This window comes from Cygnus atratus, chromosome 19 (genome assembly GCF_013377495.2).
Source record: "Cygnus atratus isolate AKBS03 ecotype Queensland, Australia chromosome 19, CAtr_DNAZoo_HiC_assembly, whole genome shotgun sequence".
In the NCBI taxonomy this organism is placed as follows: Eukaryota; Metazoa; Chordata; class Aves; order Anseriformes; family Anatidae; genus Cygnus; species Cygnus atratus.
This window is the reverse complement of record NC_066380.1, coordinates 2,059,114-2,081,693: the sequence shown is the minus strand read 5'-3', so window position 1 is coordinate 2,081,693 and position 22,580 is coordinate 2,059,114. Positions and strand designations below refer to the sequence as shown.

Below are 22,580 nucleotides of genomic sequence, written 5' to 3'. Positions count from 1 at the left end.
ACTGAAGACAAAAAAGAATCAGCTATTTTTATAAAATCAGACTGATTTTCTTCAGTCTTGTCCTTCATTGTCGGGCACCCAGGTGAGCGCATGACCCAACATCTGAGTTAAGCTCCTTGGGGTGACAACCTGATCATCTGGCTCCGATAAAACACCAACGAACCTTACAGTACTAATTCACTTTTTGGTGTCCCTGCAAATAAACCCCCAGCGCTCCAAAAGGGATGCAATGTAGCTGCATGACCAGAAGAGACAGATAGAGACAAGCAAACGGACAGCCCGTCAGGGGAGCTGTGGTTTTTCAGGCTCCACGGGTACACACAGGACTAAGCAGAGCTACACCAACAGGCAGGAAAAGCCAAAATCACCTTGGCCGTATCTGCATGTTTGTCCTAGGCTTGAGAAGCAACAGATAGAAAACGCGACCTAGAAAGGACAGACTGCAAACAGAGCACATAACAGCTCAGAAGGAAGAAGTCTTGTTCACCGAATCCTCGCCATGCATTAACTTACTGTCATATTTCAGATACGCAGACTAGTGCAAATATCACAAACATTTAAAGGTAGTAAGTACCAACCTTGTTTTCCAGCACCAGTTGTTTTCTTTCTTAGCTCTCTTGCCGCACTGAAATAACGGATTTAAGAAAGCTTGCTTCCATTCGATGCTGATAGAATTGCATCCCAAAATGTTAAAACCTGAGCAGTGCCCGCACAAGCTCTGCCACGGCACGAGAAAGGCAACCAACCTCGGTCGCTTTGCAGTTAACACCCCAGCCTCCCTCAACTTTTCACATTTATAGCTCAGACCGGTTTCATCAGATGCACTAATAAAAGGAACAGAATTGCTGGTGGCAGTAGCTGGGGCAGGGAACAACTGGCAGAGCTCAAGGGACATCACTCTCAGGCTGATACCTGCCCAGCTTCGTAGCCCCGGGCTCTGCATTGCCCACCGAGCCCTCCGGAAAGGCGCAGGGTCAGCAGTTCTCAGCTAGCAGGGAGAGCTGGGCAGATGAACTCTTTCCCAGCTTCTGCTGGTCCCTAGCAGCACGCAGAGGACTTTTGGCCCAGTCAAGATAAGGTGCATTGCTAGAGACAAAACATTCGAGTGTATAACCCAATTCAGACAACCCACGTCAGACACCGCAGCCAGCTTCTCTCTGCCACCTCCTGCACCAGAGCCATTCGTGGTACCAAAAACACCATCACACATTTCTGCCAGGAGCAATGTTTTGTGCTAGGGATGTTGCTGTGCCAGAAAAGATAGATGAAATATCTTTGAAAAATTAAAAAACATCCTTTATTCAAAACCAAACCATTTAGTAGAACGCATCAAAATAAATGGAGTTCTGATGGTGACAGAATGCAATAGTTTTGGGGGAAGGAGAGGCACCTGCACCAAACCAAAAACCTGACGCTCCCAATGCCAAACTGGATGTTTCAGAACTGTTTTATTGTATGTAGGTGTTGGTACAATTTCATTTTAATTTCAGTCCTCTAAAGCATATATATACATAAACACATTCTGGTTTTTAATCTGGTCAGGGCCTTATCTAAAAAATTAGATAAATAAAGAAGACTTCAGCGTTTCAACTATAACATTTACAGACAGGAGTTGTAGTTTTGGGTTCTACTGAATGGACAGGACAGACACTAACAAACCAATAGCTAACCTATCCTAAAATTCATTTCACTTTGCCACGTTGCTTAGTGTGCATGAAGGATGCTGGGTTTTGGGCACACTATTACTGCTTGGTAGATTTGGGAGGACTTCGCTTCAAGAACGGGCAAAAGCACCAGCAGCAGCACCCAGCCCTGCCGGCAACGCTTCTCAGCAGCTCCAGCAGCCAACCTCTGACTCCTCCTCAGGTTTGTGTTGTCTGTGCTGCTGCTGAGAAGCAGCATCGTAACACATCTTCTCTCTATCCCTCTCTCCCTTATGCTTATTGTATTCTCCAAGATTAGTGATTAATTGAATTCAGACTTCTTTCCCACACACCTTTTTTTTTTTCCCTTTTGTTATTGGCACCATAAAGCATCTGTCAAATAGCTGAGCACTGCAGATTAATAACCGAGTCCCCTTGCTGCAGGCCATCTGACACAGAGCAGCAGGAGAGGTTTTGATCCTATTACAGCTTTACTGACATAGGGATTAAAAAACAAAAACAAACAAAAAACACTTTGTACAAATAAAACTTCAACGCACCTCAAGCAGTCAGCTCTGCCCCCTCCAAATCATTTTATTATGATGCTAATATGCACCCTGTCTGTGCTACAGACTTCACTGAACCTCCTCCTAAATATAAATTACAGCTACTTCGACTTTTTTCTTACATGTGCTGATAGCCACACTCAATGATTTAATTTCATGTAACTTTCATGTTTTTTTTTTTTCCGCAATTCTAAAAAGAAGACTCCCTTACCACATTTTAAAATTTGGGTTTCTGCCAGTTTCCTTAAAACAGCTACAATTTGTGCCAATTCAGTAATTTTAATTACAAATTACTTATCTTCCTGCTCATAGTACTTTTAAAAATATAGTTCAAATAGACAGAATTGCCAACACTTATTTTTCTGTACTAAGATCTAGTCTTACTATGAACCAAGAGCTTACACAGACATATGCATTTCTTCCTGCTTTTCCGAAGTGCCTTACTTGCAAATTAAACTAAACAACAACAAAAATTAAAAAAAAAAAAACACAAAACAAATTTAATCATTAAACATGGCATTACATTGGGTCATATATTCAGGTAACGATAGTCTACTTTCCTCACAATTAAAAATAACAAGCAAAATAAGGAACGCATGAGAAAGCAGAAGTGTTGTAACATCCAATTAAGTATGCAGAAGACACGTAATTCAGTAACAACTAAGTACAGAGTGCACACATTCAACATGCTCATTTGTACTAAGTACATTGTTTGAGTAACTCAGCCATAACCTGGCCAGGAAAGCCTTTGCGTTGCTCTGGAGGTTTTCATGCTTGCACTCACTCTAAATTGCTAATGGCTTCTAATGCTACTCAGGTTATCTCACAGCTACGTAGCGCTAGACTTGCTGGAGTCAGGGTGAACCGTAACGTACTAGAAACCCTGAAAATTACTTCCCCATATTACCTCTATATATGAAGTAGAGCACAAACAAAACAAACACTTTAATAAAAACGTAACCACTAACAAATGGTAATGACAAAGCGCAATATACAGCTCTTGCATTCAGGAGCAATAATGCTCATGAAAAGACAAACGGGCTCAGCCAGTGCTGCACGGCTTTCACCCTGTGTCCAGAAGTAGGAGCCACCCTGTGTTCTGGGGGAGAGGAGAACTTTGAGATCAACATCACTGGGCAGCTGAAAGAGCTGTGATGTTTTCAGAGAGACCTTTCTTGTTTGTAACAAAAGACATGTGAAGAAATTACAGTCTCCACAAAGGTTTCAACCCCACCCCAAAAGATTTTGTCTGTTAGTGAACTCCACTGACGCGCTGTACAGAAAGCCATGCTCCTGAAGAGCTGCCGTCAGAGGAAGAACAGGACAGTGGCCATGGTTTTGATCCAGCCAAACCCTCTGTGCAGGAATGAGTCCCTGAGCTTCAGACAAGGGAATCAGCTGTGCTACTGAACGCCTATTTAGGGACCTGGTCTATCGGCTCAAGGGTGATTTCCCACATAGCCTTCCAGTCATCTGTCAGGTCCAGGGGTTATTAATATTCAAAATGCAGCTGAAGACCCAGCTTAAGCAGATAATATGAAGACAGACAGAAATGAACATCGGCAGTGATTTAACAATTTTAGAGATGTTCGAAATTCTGAGGCTATTCAAGTCCTAATTCTGCATTTTCCCAACAAAATTCTCCTTGATGCTATTCAGCACATACTTTGGAGCTCTTTATAAAAGGTCTCTTTCTCTTAAGAGGCAGAGCTTATTTTCTGCAGAAGTAACTACTATGAACTAATGGTAGGTATTTTAAAACCCAAGAATACATTAAGAGCTGTAACAGAAGGAAGATTTTCTCATTTAAGTCTTGGGTAAGGTCAAAGAAAGAAGAACCCTCTCCATCTGAAAAGTAATTTTCAGGATCAAGTCAGGAGCTGTTGTTATTTGCAATTGAGAAAAGAACAAAAATTTGATGCCAATTGTTAGAACAATGGTACTTCCAAGAAGGGGACTACAAATGGAAGATGGGACCTTGCACTGTTAATTTGCTGGCAGCAGTTCAACTCCAGGCTAATAAAAGATTTGAGCACTTAAAAACACGTTTGTCTTAGTGACTAGGTGCCCACTTTCTGATCGAATTGGTATTCACATATGCTGTATGTCTCTCTGTAAGGAGACTGATTATAAACAACTGATCCAAGAACAAAATGTTCACAAAATCTAAGTGATTTGGAAAACAGAGATGACAATAGAATACATAATTTCCTAAATTTACTGAATTGTGTTAGAAATTCAGGTTTAGTAAAATACATTTGAACTGCATAAAAGCAAGACTGTTTTAGTGTGTACTTTACTGAATTAATTTAAGAAAATGTTAGGAATTCCTCGTATTATTTTAAACAAAATTTTAACAAGCAAAAGTCAAAGTGCATGGAGGGGAAGAATAATATACCCACGCTAAGAAAGGAAGAAACCAGCCCCTAGCACAACAACATCCCACTGTACAACTACACCTACTGGCCCGTCGGCGTGTGTGGTTCAGTCTATTTCCAGATCACTGTCTTCACTGTAACATGCAGATGGATTATGTATAGAAGTCAGGAGCACTAGGTCTTTTTCTGGAAGCAGACCACATTCCTGCAAAAAAGCCTCCAGGTCTACAGCAAAAAAATCTTCTCCAAGCTGGTCAGTGATTCGCACAAAATTGCCAATGAGCTCACCCGCCTTATAGATCAGCAAAGCCGGCAGAGCATTATTAGTAAAGCGGGTGCTGGCACCAATGAGCGAACTCTTTACTCTGCAAAATTTAACTGTTGGATACTCAGCAGCCAGGCAGATCATACAGCCATTCAGGGATTCACTGCCAGGGATATCATCTTCGTAAATATGGATCATGATCAGTGTGCTTTTATGCTCTTTATCAACTGTGTCCAAAAATGCCTCTCCACTGGTAATCTCAAAAACCTTTTTAAATTGCTGCCCACTGTACAACTGCTGTCTCATCTCCTCCATCCGCTGCTTCCTGTATCGCTGTAAGAATTCCTCATCATCTTCATCGTTGTGAATCATGTTATATTCTTGTAATGTCATCTAAAAAATACATAGAAAGATAGAAGACAAAAATAAAAGGTCTACATCACTATGTGGGTCACTTACATAATTGATTTAAATCAAGAGGATTAATGTGGGTCGCTCATCTTTGATAATACCGAAGTGCAACCCATGAAGGCTCAAGCACCCTCTGTATTACGCTCCATTTTGATCTAATTAGAAACTGCATCCAGTGGGAACTGTGATTTCAGCCTTGGGTATTCCAGTTTCCACAGGCTGCACTAATAACACAAGTGGCTGCTCCATGCTCCCACTTTAATTCAGGTTAATGGCAGCTATGTGCTTTCACTAAGCTATGAGCACTGCTTTGGGTACTGTGCCTGACCTCAGTCTACGCTGTCAAACAGCTTCTTTCTCATCAGCTTTTTCAATTAGTTTTTCAGTAAACAACTTTTGCCAAAACAAATCACTATCTTGTCTCTAGAACTGAAACTAACAAGATTTTATGCATTTTGTCTGTTCACCTGCTCTGTTAAACACACCTGCTGACCAGATAAGGATTCCTATCTGCTTCACATACACAAACGATGAAACAAAAAATGTCAAACATTTAAATGGCATTTTAATTCCTTCGAGCCATGTTACCTTTCCATTGATTTTTTCCTGGAGCTCTTTCTGCTTCTGCTTATCAGCCTCTTCGTCTAAGTGAGATCTACAAGTCATAGATAACTTCTTTATGAGTCGTTCCATTTCTCTGCGCTGCTCCTGTCTCTGTTCTGTCTCCAGTTGTTTAAATCTTCGCCAGTCATTAATGACTCCTTTCGGACCTGAAATTAAATATGGTGGCATTTACTACAAAATTACAAACATCATTCCGTAATGTGTAATACGATTACATCTCTCATTTAAAAGTACAGTAATACTATCCAAGTCAGCAGTAAAATAGTGGGCCTGTCATAAACTTTTTATACACTGTGCAAAATGCCGTAATGAAATGAAATAAAAGTAACTTGCCATTTACATGTCCTTGAGTGTGTACCTGGGTGGTGGGTTTTCTTTTTTTTTTGGGTACATCTAGGAAGACTAAAGCTTATCTAACTAGGCTACTCTCATAATTGTCCCAAGGGTTATTTCAAAGATTAATATCTGGGCTCTTGAAATAGAATCACCAGCCCTCAAGAATTCCACTACTGTGTGACTTTTCATAAGAACAAAAACAATGTGATAGGAAACTATAATTAAGTTTGCCGATATTCCTGTACAGACGTACATTCTGTGATGTACAATAGTGTTAATTCTCACAGACTTCACCTTGCAATGTGCTACCACGCTGCTGGGGCCCTGTGGAAAGAAGTACTTTTTCAGGTCCTCTCTAAATATGCCAGTTTAGTACCATAATTCTTCCATTCTTCCTTCTCAGGTGACAGATAGGAACACACATAAGAAAGTTTTTTATTGTTCTTAGAAAACACACTGTGAAATACAGAGGGCCAGTATATCACAAGAATGTAAAAAATACCCTCTGGATCCCACCAATTGTCTGCAAAACTCAGTACTGTGCCTCTGACAGTGGCAGTACACAATGCTGCTTTAGGAGAGCCTGGCCACTTTCTGTTCCTGGCATACTTGTTCAGCACCTACATCTGTTACATCAGGACTGCTAGTGGTGAACAACTGCTGGCTTACAGGAAAGAAATTTATGGATTATCAGCCAAATTGTATAAATCTCTTTAGTCTGCAGAGACTAACTGTCCTAGATATAAAGCCAAAGCCTCTCAAAGGGGAAGGCAAATGCTAAAATAAAGAACCAGCTATTAACTAAGGTCAGACTATAACCAGGAAATGATCAATCTCTGACTCAAGTATACAGGAAAATAGAACTTTCATTACTGAAAAAAAAACAAACACACAAAACTTCCAATAAGCAAAGTATTCACAAAACAGTTAGCTTGATATAACAATACCTGTGTTGACTGCGCTTCCATCGCTGCTAAGCTCTATTTCCCCAACACTTTCAGGAATGGAGCTCTCCCCTTCTTTATCTTCTTTCTCACTGTCTTCATCCTCACCCTCGCTACTGCTGTAATAATACTGGAGCTTCTCTCCAAGTAGCTTATCATCCAAAGTAGTCATTTTGTTCTAAAAAATAAATGAACAAAACAGACATTTCTCTTACTCAAACATGCAGCACAAGAAACCCCTTGAAATGTGTAACAATAGTACTCTACTTTTTCAGAGCAGTTTTTTAGCCATGTAAGAAGGTAACAGCCCACTATCACAGTCTACAGAGCAGTCAGTCACAAGTTAATTCTTGGTCACAATTTCAAACGTATCTAAGTTAAAAAACTTTACGAACAAAGCTTTACTTTGAGGCTCATTACTAAAAAAAATGCTGTTATAAAAGCTGTTTCTGCACTACAGTGTACTTTAGTATATATCTAAATACTTTTACCCATGGAGAATGAATTTTCTAAGCGTGATGTGGGAGTCTTACAAGCCCCAATCAGACAGCTCCATTAGGTTGATTCCCAGTTATTTACATTTCAATTTCCAATATTATGTGAATTATCTTAACAATGATTCCTCTGAGCTGAGAAACGTTCTATATAATTAATCAAATTCAAACGTTCTGACCTTTATTCCTTTCCAGTCTTTCAGGAACAAACTTCTAACAAAACCTGGAGGAGGAAATTTCAGATTGTATCAGTTCAAGCTGTTGAAGACAAACTCATGAAAACTTCTGCAGGCAGCCCATGCATTTAAACACCATAACGCATGCAAGGAAAAACGTTTAGAGGAAATACAACCGCTTTTTCTGTTAAAATAAACCCGTTATTGGAACAGGGAGCACATAGTTGCTAAGTACCGACACAAACCACGCAAACGCTCGGTGCTGACGGCTCCGACCTCGGATTTGAGCTGCAGGCTGCGGATCACGGCACCAACGGCGAGGTCTCCGCGGCTGCCATGGTCCCGCCGGTGCCGGCTCCTGTTGGCAGGGTCAGGGCCGGTGAGGCAACGGCCGCTACCTCGGAACCCTCCTGCCCCCCTCAGCGCCCCTCCACCGCAGCGCTGCTCGGCGGGGACCCGCCTGACGGGCCCGCTCCGTGGGGGCTGCGGGATTACCGCCGGGATTACCGGGGTGCCCGGATTACCGGGAGGCGGCCGCTGTCCCCGCCCCGCCCGGCGCCGCGCTCGTCCCCAGCAGCGATGCCGGGAGCGCCGCCCCGCCACCAGCGCCCAGCAGCCCGGGCCGGCCGCTGCCCCCCTCCCGTCCCCACCCGGTCCCGGCCCCGCCGTCCCCTCACCGCCAGCCGAGGCCGCTCCGGTGCGCGCGGGGCAGGCCGGGAAGGAGGCGGAGCAGGGGAAGCCACCACCTCCCCCCCCCCGCAGGCCCAATGGACCTGCCCGGGCGCCACCACCCCGCGGGCAGGGACTGGGCCCGGCCCGGGCGCTACCACCCGCGCGGCGGGGGGAGCCGGACACGCACCACCTCCTTCCCCCCCCCCCTCCGCCCTTCCCCGGGTTGAGGCACGGAGGCGGTGAAGGTGGACAAATAATTTTTATTTGTGCATGCAAATACATGTCAATACTGCAAACTTCTTCCATCGATTCTCTCAAACACTGAAAACCATGATGCTCTACTCTGTGACCAGCCAAAGCTAAAACCTCTTCACTTCAGTGCTACAGCAAACACGCACAGAGCGCCCCGCCGGGCCCTGCCCTACTTCTAACACAAAGGGAAACAGTACAAGTCGGGAATAAAACCGAAATAAACGGAATAGAATTTACTCCCCCATATAACCCCATTTCATTTTACAGATTTTAAATTATAGTTTTAAATAGAAGCTGAGAATGCGCCATAAAAATGAGCATTAAATCCATCGTAGCGATGGTGCCTGCTTTATACATGATGGGTGTACACCATCTTTTATTTCATTTACATTTCAATCGAACAATAGATTTGCAAAGAAAATGTCTAATACAGACGTAAAAATATTCACACTAGAGCTTCACAATCGGTTGTACAATTGACAAACAGGCCTCTTTTCCCAAACTTTCCAGCTAAGCAAATTTATAAAATGTAATCAATGCAACAAGAAAAAAAATTTCCTTAAAACTTCCAGGGAAAAGAATACGCAGTAAACAGTATAAATGCGGACAGCAGATGCTGCAAGCTAACCACAATACTTCTGAGTGGCTGTACAGTGGGTATGTGCAGTACAAATAAAAGCCACGTGTGTTGTATCACAACTACCGTATAATGTACTTGTTTGCCCAGCTAAGAAAATGCATGCATTTCCATGCCTTGGATTAACTGAGATCTACTCTGGATAAATTGATGGGCTATGTGCAAATGACCCTGGCTTTTGGCAGTAGTGAATGCAGGCTCTGTTTTATTTCAGCTTTTACAGCAACCTCTTGACTGATTAAAAGCTTCCACAAACCTACTCCTCAAATAACGGGGTGTAGCGCTACGGTTCGATACAGGGAATTTGGAATATTCACATTTGTTTTTATCCCATCATTGCCACTTCTTTTCCCTCGTTGTGCTCCCTTGCAAGCAAAGAGATACAGTGACGACTACTGCCAATTTTAGCTGTTCATTTATACTGGAAAATTGGGTCATTTAAAAAGCACATTTGTGTTCTGCTTGCAGAAGAGGTCCCTCAATTAGAGGGAATTTCCTAACAAAAGGGATTAAGCTACAACATAAAGAATGGACTTTTACATACTATAAGTCAATCGTTTCTCATTTTGTTACACTCTCAAATTCAGCATCTTCCTTTAGTAAGTCTAATAATAATGAAAAATCTGTTCACAAATATGATCAAGGAGCTGCTGGCATACAGTGTTTATGTACAGCAACAGTTACAACTTGACAACTTGTGCTTTAAGAAAGCAAACAAAAAACATGTTTGGAACTATTCTGAGTTTAGATAGTTATTTTTAAGTGTTCTTTCCTCAGCTGTTTATGACCACTGTGTATTATTTTGTACCTCATCCAGCCTAGTACACTATTATACAAGAACAGCATTCAGCTCTTGAGTACAGGATAAATTAAAATCTCAATCATGTTACCAAAGCACTAAAACCTCCCAAATTAGACTTATACAATGAGCAATGAAGAGCTTATTTAACATAATCAGCTGTATACAATCTTTCTTTTTTGAAATCAAGTGTCAAACTTTAGCGTCCCTGTACTAGACTACCAAGAACCAACGCCAGTTTGCTTTGCAAAGAGTCTAACCTTTCCTTTGAAGGGTCTAGTATACATTCTACAATGCAAAATCTGCATAAACACTAAGATTCATTTCTTGTCACCTGTTTACAGGAACAAAGTATCAGTAGCAGGGCGATCACTCTGCTATAATTATATGTTAAGAATGTACAGATAACTACTTTTCACACAAGCATTCTCCCAGCACAAGCATTAGTCTCTATTAAGACCTATGTGGGAAATGAGGCAAAACAAGGAATGAATCCAGGTAGTGAGGCAACACAATTAACTTAGATACTAATAACTCCTGTATCTCTTGCATGTGAAATCCCTGCTGTACCCCTAGCAGGGGTGGGGAAAAACAAACAAAAACAAAAATAATAAAAAATGCTTGTCCAAGCAAAGCAAAAGAGCCAATCTCTTTTCCCCAATCTGCTATGGGCCTTTTTTCTTTTTTTTTTTTTTTTTTTTTTCTGACAGCAAAGGCCAAAACCTAAATGGGAATCACTGCTATTAATGCACGAAGATTAGTCACTATATCTCAGTGTCAGAAAATAAGCCCTTCCGTAGCCCAAAGGCACCTGATTTGCAACTAGACAAATGAATACATACTTGTTTATATAGGGTCAAGGGATGAAACTCCACCAAAGAAGAAAGCCAGAACTAGGTTCCCACCTGTAGCTTCTACTTGTCAGGGCACTGGAGGGCATAGTTTCATGGCAAAAATCACAGTCAGTGTTAAAACTGCAAGACAAAAGCTGACATGCTATTTAAACCCCCAAGTAATTTTTTGCCTTTCATTCTCTATATTAAAAATTTGAGAAAATAACTAGCCTCAGTTAAGAACCAACTTTCCATATGAAGTGTACGGTCATCCTAGAGAAATACTATTATCATGGGACCTCCTGCTGCAGACAAGAGTATATAGATACATTTGTTCTTAAATATGCCAATATGGTTGGCAGGAATATGTTAGGCTTATGTAACTTCACTGGACAAACAGGCAAATGTGTGTAAGCAGCTTATCCCAATCCCCCTCCAGCAGAGCACAACCAAGTTTTTAAAATTGCAATTTTAAAATTAAAAAGTTAAGGTAAATACACAATCAATTTATGTAGTATATATTCACCCTCAGATCATGCTGAAGATGTTCTGTGGAGTTCTGGTGCACAGAGGGCTCTTTCCCTGAGGGCAAATAAGGACTTCTCAAACCTTTATATTTTCTCTATTTTTGTAACAAAATAGCAATTTAAAATTTAAAAATCTTTTAAAAAAATTACATCACCTTCAACATGGAAGATCTCACTGTTTAAATATCCATGAAAGAGACATACTTGTTTGCATATCTGTTTTGGAATTACATTGTACAGCAAATAATAGTATCTCAGAAGCATTTCAAAAGTAATATAAATTCATATTTACAGAATGGTCTTGGTATAAAATATACAACAATCATATTTATGTCTAACATTCTAAGTTAAATTTAACATCAATAGGAAATAAGTTAAGGTGACAAAGGTGGTCTGGTTCTTGTATCCATTCACTTTGAGTTGCAAGTGAAACAAAGCATCAATCTAATCCTAGCTATGAGGTGGCACTGGCTATAGGAAGGTACAGCAACAGCCAGAGGACACTAGAAGACTACTTGACTGTTTTTCTACATACATTCCTTAACATTTGAGTATTAAATAGATGTGTAAGATCTTCCATACTGACACCAGAATATCAAAACTAACCCTTGGATTTTCAGGTATATTTACAACATAATTATTTCATGGACAGGTTCGTTAGGAGAGATATCAAACACCAATATTTACTTAGTCTAATCAGTAACCCTCAGGGAAATGCCAACCCCCACCCCCCAGAAACGTGCACAAAACAGTTATCAAAATCTTACCCGACCACATAGCTGTGATTTTGTAAAATAACAACTCAGACGACCAGTAACATGATCCTCTTTAAGCATTTTGCTAGCAGGAAAAGCCCTTACATGCAGTACACCTGGTGAAAGATCAGCTTGGCTTAAAATATTCCAGTACAATTTTCAGAGTAAACAACTTCACAGAAGTTAATAAAACATAAAAAAAAAAAAAAAGCAAAACTTGTCACAAAGAAAAGTAAGAGGACAAACAAGATAGTAATTATCAGGAGGGAGAGTCCTGCTTTCTTTTCCGAAAAAAAGTCAATTTTTAAGCTTCTTAAAAAAAATATGCCCAGGGCTCTAGTTTGTGTGTATTTATGAAAAACTCTTTTCAGTTGACATGTCTAACATGATTCTCAGTCACATCTTAACAGGGCATAAATTCATACACTGTTCCGTACTCTGAAGGTCAGATAATGCTATATTATTGTATTTTCAAGGTCTTTGAAAATAAGTTGCCACTGAATAAGCAAAAATTAAACCTGAATACAAAATAATGATTAACAACATTAAACAAAAGGTAATAACTGCCTTAAATTCCCAATATTTAGTTTAAATTAAAAACAAAACAGTACAAAAACAGCAATACCATCTTGTTAGTCAGTGCAAACACTACATACAGGGTTTTCAAAGGAAAGCCAAGAGCACCTGATACTTTTTGCCAAGTCATCTGGATTCTATAATCTGCAAGTTGAGAACTATTAATAAAAAAAAAAAATGCTGTTACATTAGTGCATAACCTCTCAAAATGGTTGAAAATTGTTTCATGTATAACTTGGGGAGATCAATACCTAGTACATTAGCTGGAGGACTTAGGCACTTGGTTTACTTCTGGTGACTTTACTTGGACAAGTAGCCTGTGTATGTGTATCTACAGTACTAAAGCAGAGATTAGGTGGGGGGATGGAAACAAAAAGCTGCAGCAAAGCACTGCACCACAGACCTGCAAACAACGCAGCAGTGCAAAGCTAATGGTGTGTTAACCCTGTAAAAAGTCTCAAGTCCAAATCCCCACCTCTCAGTCTTCAAACAGGAAACAATACTCCATGCAAAGTTCCACAACTAAGGAAAAAGCAGCTGCAACAAGACACAAGTTCTTCTCTCATGAAACAAAATAGAGACGAATAAGTTAGTCTTCCTTTCACTAGATGTATCATTGTAGGATCCTGCTAGTTTAAATAACTGAGTTGTTAGTTTTCTACAGAAGCCATTTTAAACAAGAATGGCTCAGATACCGCACCGGATTGCTACAAACTCATAAAAAGCTGCTTTAAGCTTAAGTAAAACAATGTCCAAATTCCATTCATTTGTGGAAAGTGAACGCCTTACCCTAGTAAAGTAAGTTTTTTTTCTTCAGAATGCTAATGCGAGAGGGGCTTGAAGTATCAAAGAGTCCACAGGAAATGCATGACCCCAATATTATTTTTTTTAAAAAAAATATACATTATATAATATATATTATATATATAAAAAGCTAGTGTAAATGCTTCCATGGTGTGGTCACAAGCTGGAAAGATGAATGCCTTTCAGCTGTTAACCATCCTGCCATTTGCAACAGGCTTTAAAAAGTCATTTTTATCCTCAGACATAATGTGAGCAGTTTTCAAAATGAGGCTGCCAACACTGACTGATGTGCTGATGGGCAGGCAGCTTGCATTGCTAACAGATGTTGTGATCGGCTGACTGAAGCAAGAAGTTACGGGCAGGATTGTTTTCTGCTCCTCCCTGAGGAGAAAAATAAGTTACAAATATTAAACAAGTACATGCACAAGTATCCGGAACTGAATTTCTGTGCATTAAATAAATACTGACAAACTCAATTTTAGCAACAGGAATAACATCTTACTAGGGAAGGGTACGCTCAAGATGTTAAATGCAGTCTGCCTCATTTTCAAGGGCTGCATTATACATTAAAAACTAAAGAACATGTAAACCTAAAATAGTGTACTTTAAAAACTACCTCTCTATGGAGATTTGTGCAAACAGTCTGAAACTTAACCTTTTGAAATTTTTCAAAATTTCTGGCAACTATAAAAATACTTCTGCATTTTTTGCTTACTGAACATGTGAAAGGTATTTTTAACAGCTGTGACACGTTTCAGCATATATGATAACAACAATGCATACAAACAATGGTACCATCCTGTGACTTTCACATTTGTGACCTAACTTGATTTCTTAACAGGTTCTTCTCACTTCACCATGTATACACAATGCAGATGTCTACCCCAAGTCTGAGAAGGTATGTAGTTCATCCTTAAACAACCATACTTCATCTACTTTGATGCTGCTGTTTGTCTAATACTGGCAGACACTGCTGTTTTGTCTAACACTCACAGAATCACAAGGTCTTCACCTAAACTTTGTCTCTTCTGTTCCATAGATTCTTTCTGGTGCTGCTTTAGTGGATGCCCGTTCTCTACAGTTGTTCCATTGAGCAGCTGATCATCTTGAGAACTAATACCTAGCTGTATATCCAGAATCTCCTACAGGAGAAAAGGAGAAATGTCCATCAACACTGTTGCTAACAACTTCGAATTCTACTATTATGTTCCACTACATTAAGCTGCTGGAAACTGGAGTGTCTTCATGTGACTTTTGATTCTTATTTCAGACTATTGGTACGTCTATCACATTTTAATATAGAAGCGCTCGTGTTTCATTTTTGCCTATCACTTCATCAGATACCTTTAACATAGCTTTTTTATCCTGTTTGTTTTTTATAGAAGTAATGTGATATAAACTGTGAATTCCTAAGAGGACTGAAATTCAAACAGAACTTTTTCAAGAAGCTCCCTAGCTGCAGGTATGACCTCCTCATCAGGCATTTCAGGAGTGCTTTGACCATCTCCATCATTTTCCAGCTATAAAGCTGACACAAGAGGCAGATTACAGAAGAGATCATAAAATCATATCTAGATTACATGCTGATCACTTGTTTGAAATTACAGCTAATCCCAGCAGTCTAGGCACCACATTCTGTTTATTAGAATTCACAAGGGACACACAATTGTTTGTCCTTACACAATTATTTGTGTAAGAAGGAAGGAAAATAGCTTCCAAATTCTTCAGTCCTTTTCAAACAAACAGTATCAAAAAGGAAAAAAAAATTAAAGATGAAAAAAAATAAAATGTGATCTTAAAAAATTAAAGATCACATTTAAATGTGATCTTCAATGTAAAACGTTCTTAAATTATAGCTTCAATGCTGGAAAGGAAGTGGAAAGGAATAGATTCCCCGCATGACTAATGCTATCAAAAGGTAAAGAGTAAAAAGCTGAAAGCTACCACAGAAAACAGTGAGCTGGCTTTTAACTTGGGTATTATTAACAGCCACGTATCTGAATGAGAAGTATGAGATCCCTAGTGTTAAAGTAAGACAAATGCTTGATATCAGTACAAAGAGTAAGACAAAAGGCTTTGCTATCAACATAATCTACTAGTGTACAAAAAATTGTTAATTTTTTTTGAATAATTAATGAAAGGACCCAGCGACCTTTTTAGACACAGATTGTTAACTTACTTCTATTTGTTCACCCTGCCCATCGGGTTCATCTGTATCTAGGGCTGACAGCTCCAATTCAATGTCTCGATCTGGCTTTGCATCTGCACAGTCTTCAGTATAATCAGTCTAGAAAAGAATAAAATACTTTCTGTAAATATCAAGTTGGCTTTTCACTTGCTTCACACAACACTCAAATACTAAAGTGAAAACAGAAGGTGCATTTTTAGGACACAACATTTCTATGATACAAAAGAGCTAGTTAAACACAAAACTTCAGGTATAGGCAAGACAGAACACACAGCATAAACTATTCACAAAGCACTGATATAGACAATGAATACCGAGTTGAAATTTCTGTAGTCCATTGACAGAAGTTTTAGATTTTTAACATGCACAAGTAGAACAAAGAGAAAGGATCACATGAAAATCAGTGGACACATTCTTCCCACTTTGTAAGTGGATGACTGGAGCAACAGCACAGCAGGTGTACCTACTTGATCTTGGGAAATAACTGGGTGTAATAACAATAGCAACTTAACTTGCACAGAACGAATTATAAATGTTTGGGAGCATTAGATTTGAGAGGGTGTTCGTGTGTGCGTATGTATATATATACACAAAAAAAACCACAAAGATTTGTTTAATCCCAATTACCCCTTGCTTTACCTCACCATTCCTCAAATCAATTTCCTTGCTTAAAAGATTTAAGGTAAGGCGACTGCCTTCATCTAGAGAATTCCACTTCTGCTGCATGGCTAGTGCATTTGCCTCTCTCTGAAGTAATAATGAGTTACTTTTGGCCTACAAAAAGAAACATACCGGTTACCTACAAGTACAATTAGAACACGTTGTCAAACAGCAATATAAAATCAGCTTACAAAAAGAACAGCTCTCACTCCAGATGGATAATTGTGTGTTCCTTTGATGTCCAACATCTATTTTGCTCTGCACCTGCTGACATTTACCAAGTCCACTACTTCATCCCAAAAACGGTCTTATTGATGTCAATGGAACAGCTCATACTAGCTGTCCTTATGCACCCCAGGAAGCGTCGTGGTACTCATGTCTAGGAAACTCACTGATTATCTTGCTAATTGCACTGTTTTCTGTAGGTTATACTAAGAATAAATTGGTAAAAATATATTTTTTTTTAAAGCACATGGTATATCTGATCTTACCTGCTGTAATTCAATACTTAATAAATCTCCAGTGCTGGAATGCTTTCTGTGACCAGACAGATCTGTAACTATGAATCTGTCCCTTTAAGAGAAAGAAGGTAAAACTGGGAATTAAAAGCAAGTTTTCTAAATCAAAGGACAAAAAAAAAAAAACAGTATAAATCTCAGGTTTTTGGACAAACTACATGACTAAGGTAACAAGCTCTTCATCTTCATGGCAAGGGAGGAAAGGGGTATTTTAACAGTACCCCAAAGCATCATATGAAGCAAACATCCTTATTGGTAAGAAGTGGCAAGAAAACTTGAATTAGTCAAGATCAGATTTGGACGTAGATTTTGGATAGCTTGGCAGTACCTGACTAATTCTTTGATTAGGTGTCTCAAGAGTAACACTGCTAGTAATCTTGTATTATTACCTGTATTTAGTATTAAAGACTACACAAGTTTTAACTTAGTTTTTCAAAGGCTTTATGATGGATAGAAAAAATCTGTTGCTTTAAAAATTAAGAAGGTCTATTAGTAATTATTTTTTTAAATTACATTCAGGGATATTAAACATTAGCCAGCTATAGAAAACACTTTTAACTGAGTATACCAAGGACAAGTCCATACCGTTCTGCGTAACGTGCTGATGAAGTGGAATCTGAGCCATACGAACTCCATCTCGAGTCAACAGCATTGACATAAGGGACATAATCTATAACAATTTAAAATATGTTTGCGTTACCTTATCTTTTTATATATATATATATATTTATATATATATATATATATATATATATGTTCTTAAAAAGTAGGACATACAGGTATTTTAGTTCTTTACATCTTCATTGCTGTAATAAATATAAACAAGAAGAAATGCTCGTGATATATGCTACGTTGTCAATAGGAAGCCTGTACTTGTACCTGATACACTGATGGGCTTAGTTGCACTTCCTTGGGAAGCAGTGGCCTGAATAGGATCTGTTGTGTGATAACCTGTACGGGATGACCTGGAGATTGCACCCCACTTGGAAATGATCGGTCCATCGCTAAATGGGATTATAGGATCTTCTTCCTTTGCCCTTCTCTGAGTTTCAAATAAATGCACTCTCCTTTTAACATCCCCGCTGTCCAAATCCTATATATTTAAGGAACAGAAAGAGATACACAGACTTGTTTGAGGTCATTCATATGACTCGGTTGGCGAATGACTTTCTGACTACTGTTGCTGAATACAGTGATGAAAAACAGTTCCACTAGAGAGCCAAGATGGACCACGATGATTTCACTATTGCCTTTCAACAGCAAACTGACCATCAGAAAGCTATTGCCAGCATTAGAAGTATATTTTTTTCCAAGCTAGTATTTCCAGGCAGAAAATGTTCCACTATTGTTTTAAGTTCCTTCAGTACCATTCCCTGTACTAGGAGGAAGTATTAAAAAGACTTGAGAAATTATGATATTTGGTTCTATGTCCTACATAGGACATAAAGGTAACCTGCTATACCGTATAACAGAAATGCTCTAAAAAGCGTAAGCTCTTCTCTAAAAAGCATAAGCTCTCAGCCCTCCAAAAGTAAGCTGTGTGCCATGATTCATACTACATTTCTTTTTTTGTTTCCTGAAGTACTTCATTTTTTTCCCCCACTCATGGAAGTCAGATGATAAAAAGTTGATAAAAGAGACAGGATTGAAAAGTCAAAATTTTTATCCCATCACTCTGATAATTAGAGAATGCATTTAAAAAAAATCAGTGAATCCTATCAATTTACAGACCTTCTACTCAAAACATGTTGAATACAAATTTGATTTATAGAGATGTGTTATTAACATGGTTGTTTCAGATGTCTGAGAATTTTATTCCTGGCACTACATCCTGTCATAAACACCTACATAAACACGCAGTTTGTTTACAAAACCGGGAAGAGGTACTCCAAACAATTTCAAATGGGCCAAGCTACTTCAAACTAAAATACTAAGAATAGAAGCTATCAATAAAAGAAAAAAAAGGCTTGTTTAATCAAACAGAAGACACTTCAGCATGTAAGTATCATTACACTAATGAGATAACATGCAGAAAACCCCTACCATTAACACGGCATTTGAATTGGCAATCACATCCTTGGGCTCTGAGTCGATAGCATTTATACAAGAGCCAATAGTGCCACAAGACCACGGTGAATAGTGAGAGAGATGGTCTTCCTCAAATTTAGTTCCACTCAAATCACTGACACTCTCTGAGAACTACGGAAAAGGGAATAAATAAGTAATAAATAAGAAAAACAGGGAATTCAGTCTTAAAATAAGAAAAGACATTTACTGCTATTTAATCATATTATCTCAAAAGTCAACCAAGGAGGTATATCCATGTTCAAGACTTGACTCAGGGACAGCATAACCCATTCAACAATCAAATTTTAAACCAGTGCAGCTGACAGCTGTCCAAGAAGGGTAGGCTTTCCCAGTACAAGTAACTGTCTGACCTGCCAAGATAAGAGGCTGAAATCAGTGTCACTATATTAGTAGCGGGTTTCTTCATGTGATTACCTACAGTAAGTTAATTCAGAGGAAGCCATGCATTTTTCTTTACTGTAGAAGCCAGTGGCAGATAGAAGTACGACTCAGAACACTCCAACCTGGATGAAGACCTAAATCCTGATATACCTTGAATACACCCATGAAGGACTTCAGGTATATCTACCTTACAAGACCTATTCTGAATAATTACAGTACAACGCCTCAAGTGTGAACAGTGAAACCAGTAATCTACAGCAAAGAGTGCTTGGTACAGTGGTTCTCAAAGAATTTCTTGGACGCATTTATGTTACATGTATAGAAAACAGCGAATGATTTTTATTTATTTTTTACCCCCCACACTCAAAGCACACAATTACTATTTGGTAGATTTCCATTCTTGCTTATAGAACTGTATCGTATAGGTACACAATATTCTACCAGTGTCTTTTGTCACTTTTAAAGGGTATATTTTCTCTGGGATTTGACAAGCATTTTTGCAGGTTGATTCAGTCTACTCGTCATGCCATAATGCCAATTTGGAATATGTTAAGGAAGGTCCTTAGTGGAAAACAACCATTGTTTCCTATGTGTGGAGAACAAAAAAAAAAAAAAACAAAAAAAACCTCTGAAGTTTACAAAGCAAGTTCAATATAGTTATATTTCCTTTAATGAAAGGAAATTGAATTGACTTCTTCACTTTTTGAAGTTTTTCAGCAATCATGTTTAGCACCAGCTTAATAACAAATTGAATGTATTCATTATTAGATACTACTCTCCTCTTGCTAAAAGAAGAAATTCATTTTCTGAACAACAGATGGCAGATGGAAAATCTTTACTAGAAATATTAAATGGCATCTTACAGAAACAGGAAGGGAAAATAAAGAAGTTCTTTGGCTTCCCACCTCTGTGCTGAAATCTACACTGAAGAGAGGAGAAGGTGGTGTTGGAGAGGGTGTTGCCATATGAAGGGCTGACGACACAAGAGGAGTTTTCTGTGTGTGGTATTGTGCCCATTGCTCTGGCTTCCGTCTTAATTGCTCATCGTAACCAGTCTTCAAGTGACCACAAGGCTCCTAGCAATAATAAAGATAGTTCTGTTCATTCTGCCATACTCTAACTGAAAGGTAAATACTTGCAGTAGACACGCTTGGACAATGTAATCCCTTGGGACTGTAACTTTCCAGCAATATCACTAGAAGAATCCTGCAAGGATCTGGAGGAAACCCAAGTCCATGTACGGTAAATCAAATCTTAAAATATGTAATGAATTCAATCAATATGTAATGAATTCAATCAACTTGTACAGGAATTCCAGAGGCAGAATGGCTCTGGTCCTAATCCAGATTACAGTAATCTATTTCACAGGCTCATTTTATTCTGTTTATAAAACAGAACAAAAACTTTGTCCAGGTCTAATTTCTTATCTCTGTAACCTCAACTAAACAGAGGAGGCCTATGCTAATTATTTACCAACTCTTCAGTAATGACCTTTAGAATAAAGCCTTAATCCCTCCCTTTCTGGCTCTCACTTACCCTTGGTAAAGGCACAGTCCTCTGTTCATTTGGGGGTTGACAAGCCACAGAGTAATACCCATCCAAAGAGTTGTATCTCTCACGTAATGATGTCTGATAGACAGATGAGTGCATCACATCCATGGGAGGTAAAGAATTGCTCCTAATCATATCATCTCGTGGATACATCTGTGGGCGCCAGATGCGCCTGCTGTCATAAACTGGAGCATACATTCCAGAAGGGACAGGAGGAACTGGTCCATACGGCTGCGGAGGAGGAGGTTGGTAAGGAGAATTCAGTCGATCTCGAGGGGGAAATGTACTGTAATGATCGGCATATGGCACGGAAGCAGGTGGGAGGGAGGATTCTGGAACATTATTGGACCTCACAAAGCGAGGAACACAGGGAGCCACGCCAGCTGGTACTGTTGGAGGTGGTGGATAATATCCTTGAAAATTGGAAAAAGGTATATTTAATGTGACCACAAATGACCCATAATTTTACACCTTCTAAAACTGCAAATAGCATTAAGTAAAGCATTACACCTTTAGAGAATGAAGCGTCACATTTCTACAAACTCACTACTGACCCTATCATCTCTTTAGTGGAATATAATTTCATGTATGACAACCACATTTGCAGATGCAGTGCTGACCCTTTACTAACATGACCCAATCTGGAAAACCGACTTTCTCTGCCATTGCTCCCAGATATTATGGTTTAACTATCTATGTAACTAAAAAGTCAGCATTTTAAACACTTCTTTATATACACAGTTAAAATAGCACCTCTAAAATAAAAGCTATACTGCTAAAAATAAATAATTTCAAAGGTTTCCAAGTAACCATTTCACACTTGGTTTACTCCTTTTCATTGGAGAGAGTTGTCTGAACACCTCTAACATTTGTTCTGATAGCTTGTGAATGACCCGATGCTAGAACAAAGTCTTAATAAACATGCATATGGCAACCTAAAAAGATTACTGAAACCTTTCAAAAACATCTGAGCAAATACAAAGAGGTAAGAGCGTCATAGTACATGAAAACACTGTTCTTCCCCATGACTCTGAACGACTAAAGCAGGAAAAAAAATCACTCCTAATAATACATGTAATCCCGCAGGGTACTTCTCTTGTTTATTAAACACTACTAGAAGCAAGCTATGCCTCTGGGTCTGAATCCCGGCTATAGATATCCTCCATGGATAGGGCACAAGGTGAGTGAGCCTAACTAAACCTGTTTAAATGCTAATACGGAAAAAGTAGATGAGAGACCTTGAGGTTCAAGTTCTGGATTATCAAGGTACAAGTTGCATAATATACAGCACTCAAAAACAAGAATCACCAATACTGGAAGCAGACTACAGGTCCCTCCCATATTCAGCAGGGGAACAGTATTCTACTAAATGAAGATTCAGCTGATATGAAATTCACAAAACTGAAAGAAATCCACTAAAATGAAACCACAGTTATTTCTTAGCGCACAACACGCAGGCTTATCTAGATGAGAATTCAGACCTACCGTCTCAGTGTGCATCT

At 39.1% G+C, this 22,580-nt stretch overlaps 2 protein-coding genes across 9 annotated transcripts in view; both read right to left on the bottom strand.

The window, feature by feature from the left end:
• Positions 1-1,429: 1,429 nt before the first annotated feature.
• Positions 1,430-8,659, bottom strand: PDCL (phosducin like). Of its 6 annotated transcripts, none has more exons than XM_035555471.2 (6): positions 8,515-8,656; positions 8,114-8,195; positions 7,841-7,884; positions 7,171-7,345; positions 5,852-6,033; positions 1,430-5,245 (listed from the first exon to the last, which is right to left on the bottom strand). In XM_035555471.2, exons 4-6 carry the CDS (start codon positions 7,337-7,339, stop codon positions 4,694-4,696), a joined length of 903 nt encoding a protein of 300 aa, XP_035411364.1. In that variant the 5' UTR covers positions 7,340-7,345; positions 7,841-7,884; positions 8,114-8,195; positions 8,515-8,656; the 3' UTR covers positions 1,430-4,693. The 6 variants fall into 6 exon arrangements, with proteins under 6 accessions (XP_035411364.1, XP_035411365.1, XP_035411367.1 ...); XM_035555472.1 differs by having other exon boundaries at positions 8,083-8,195; positions 8,515-8,638; XM_035555474.2 differs by having other exon boundaries at positions 8,073-8,195; positions 8,515-8,599.
• A 98-nt stretch (positions 8,660-8,757) lies between these two features.
• The window catches only part of RC3H2 (ring finger and CCCH-type domains 2), a 29,673-nt gene continuing 15,850 nt past the window's right edge, over positions 8,758-22,580 (bottom strand). The window contains exons 12-21 of one of the 3 annotated variants that reach the window (XM_035555468.2): positions 21,064-21,491; positions 20,433-20,603; positions 19,102-19,257; positions 17,938-18,151; positions 17,644-17,728; positions 17,032-17,113; positions 16,520-16,654; positions 15,872-15,979; positions 14,686-14,834; positions 8,758-14,073 (exon numbers count right to left, since the gene is read on the bottom strand). In XM_035555468.2, the coding sequence (XP_035411361.1) occupies positions 13,875-14,073; positions 14,686-14,834; positions 15,872-15,979; positions 16,520-16,654; positions 17,032-17,113; positions 17,644-17,728; positions 17,938-18,151; positions 19,102-19,257; positions 20,433-20,603; positions 21,064-21,491 (1,727 nt within the window). In that variant the 3' untranslated portion in view covers positions 8,758-13,874. The remainder of the gene's footprint in view (positions 14,074-14,685; positions 14,835-15,871; positions 15,980-16,519; positions 16,655-17,031; positions 17,114-17,643; positions 17,729-17,937; positions 18,152-19,101; positions 19,258-20,432; positions 20,604-21,063; positions 21,492-22,580) is intronic. The other 2 variants (XM_035555470.2, XM_035555469.2) reach the window with 2 other exon arrangements.

Excerpts from the sequence above, each read along its gene's own strand:
- PDCL (XM_050714557.1), bottom strand. The coding sequence starts at position 7,339 with ATGACTACTTTGGATGATAAGCTACTTGGAGAGAAGCTCCAGTATTAT. Across the intron at positions 6,034-7,170 it reads TGGAAGCGCAGTCAACACAG|GTCCGAAAGGAGTCATTAAT; the intron begins GTATTGTTATAT and ends ATTTAATTTCAG. Across the intron at positions 5,246-5,851 it reads AGGAAAAAATCAATGGAAAG|ATGACATTACAAGAATATAA; the intron begins GTAACATGGCTC and ends TGTATTTTTTAG.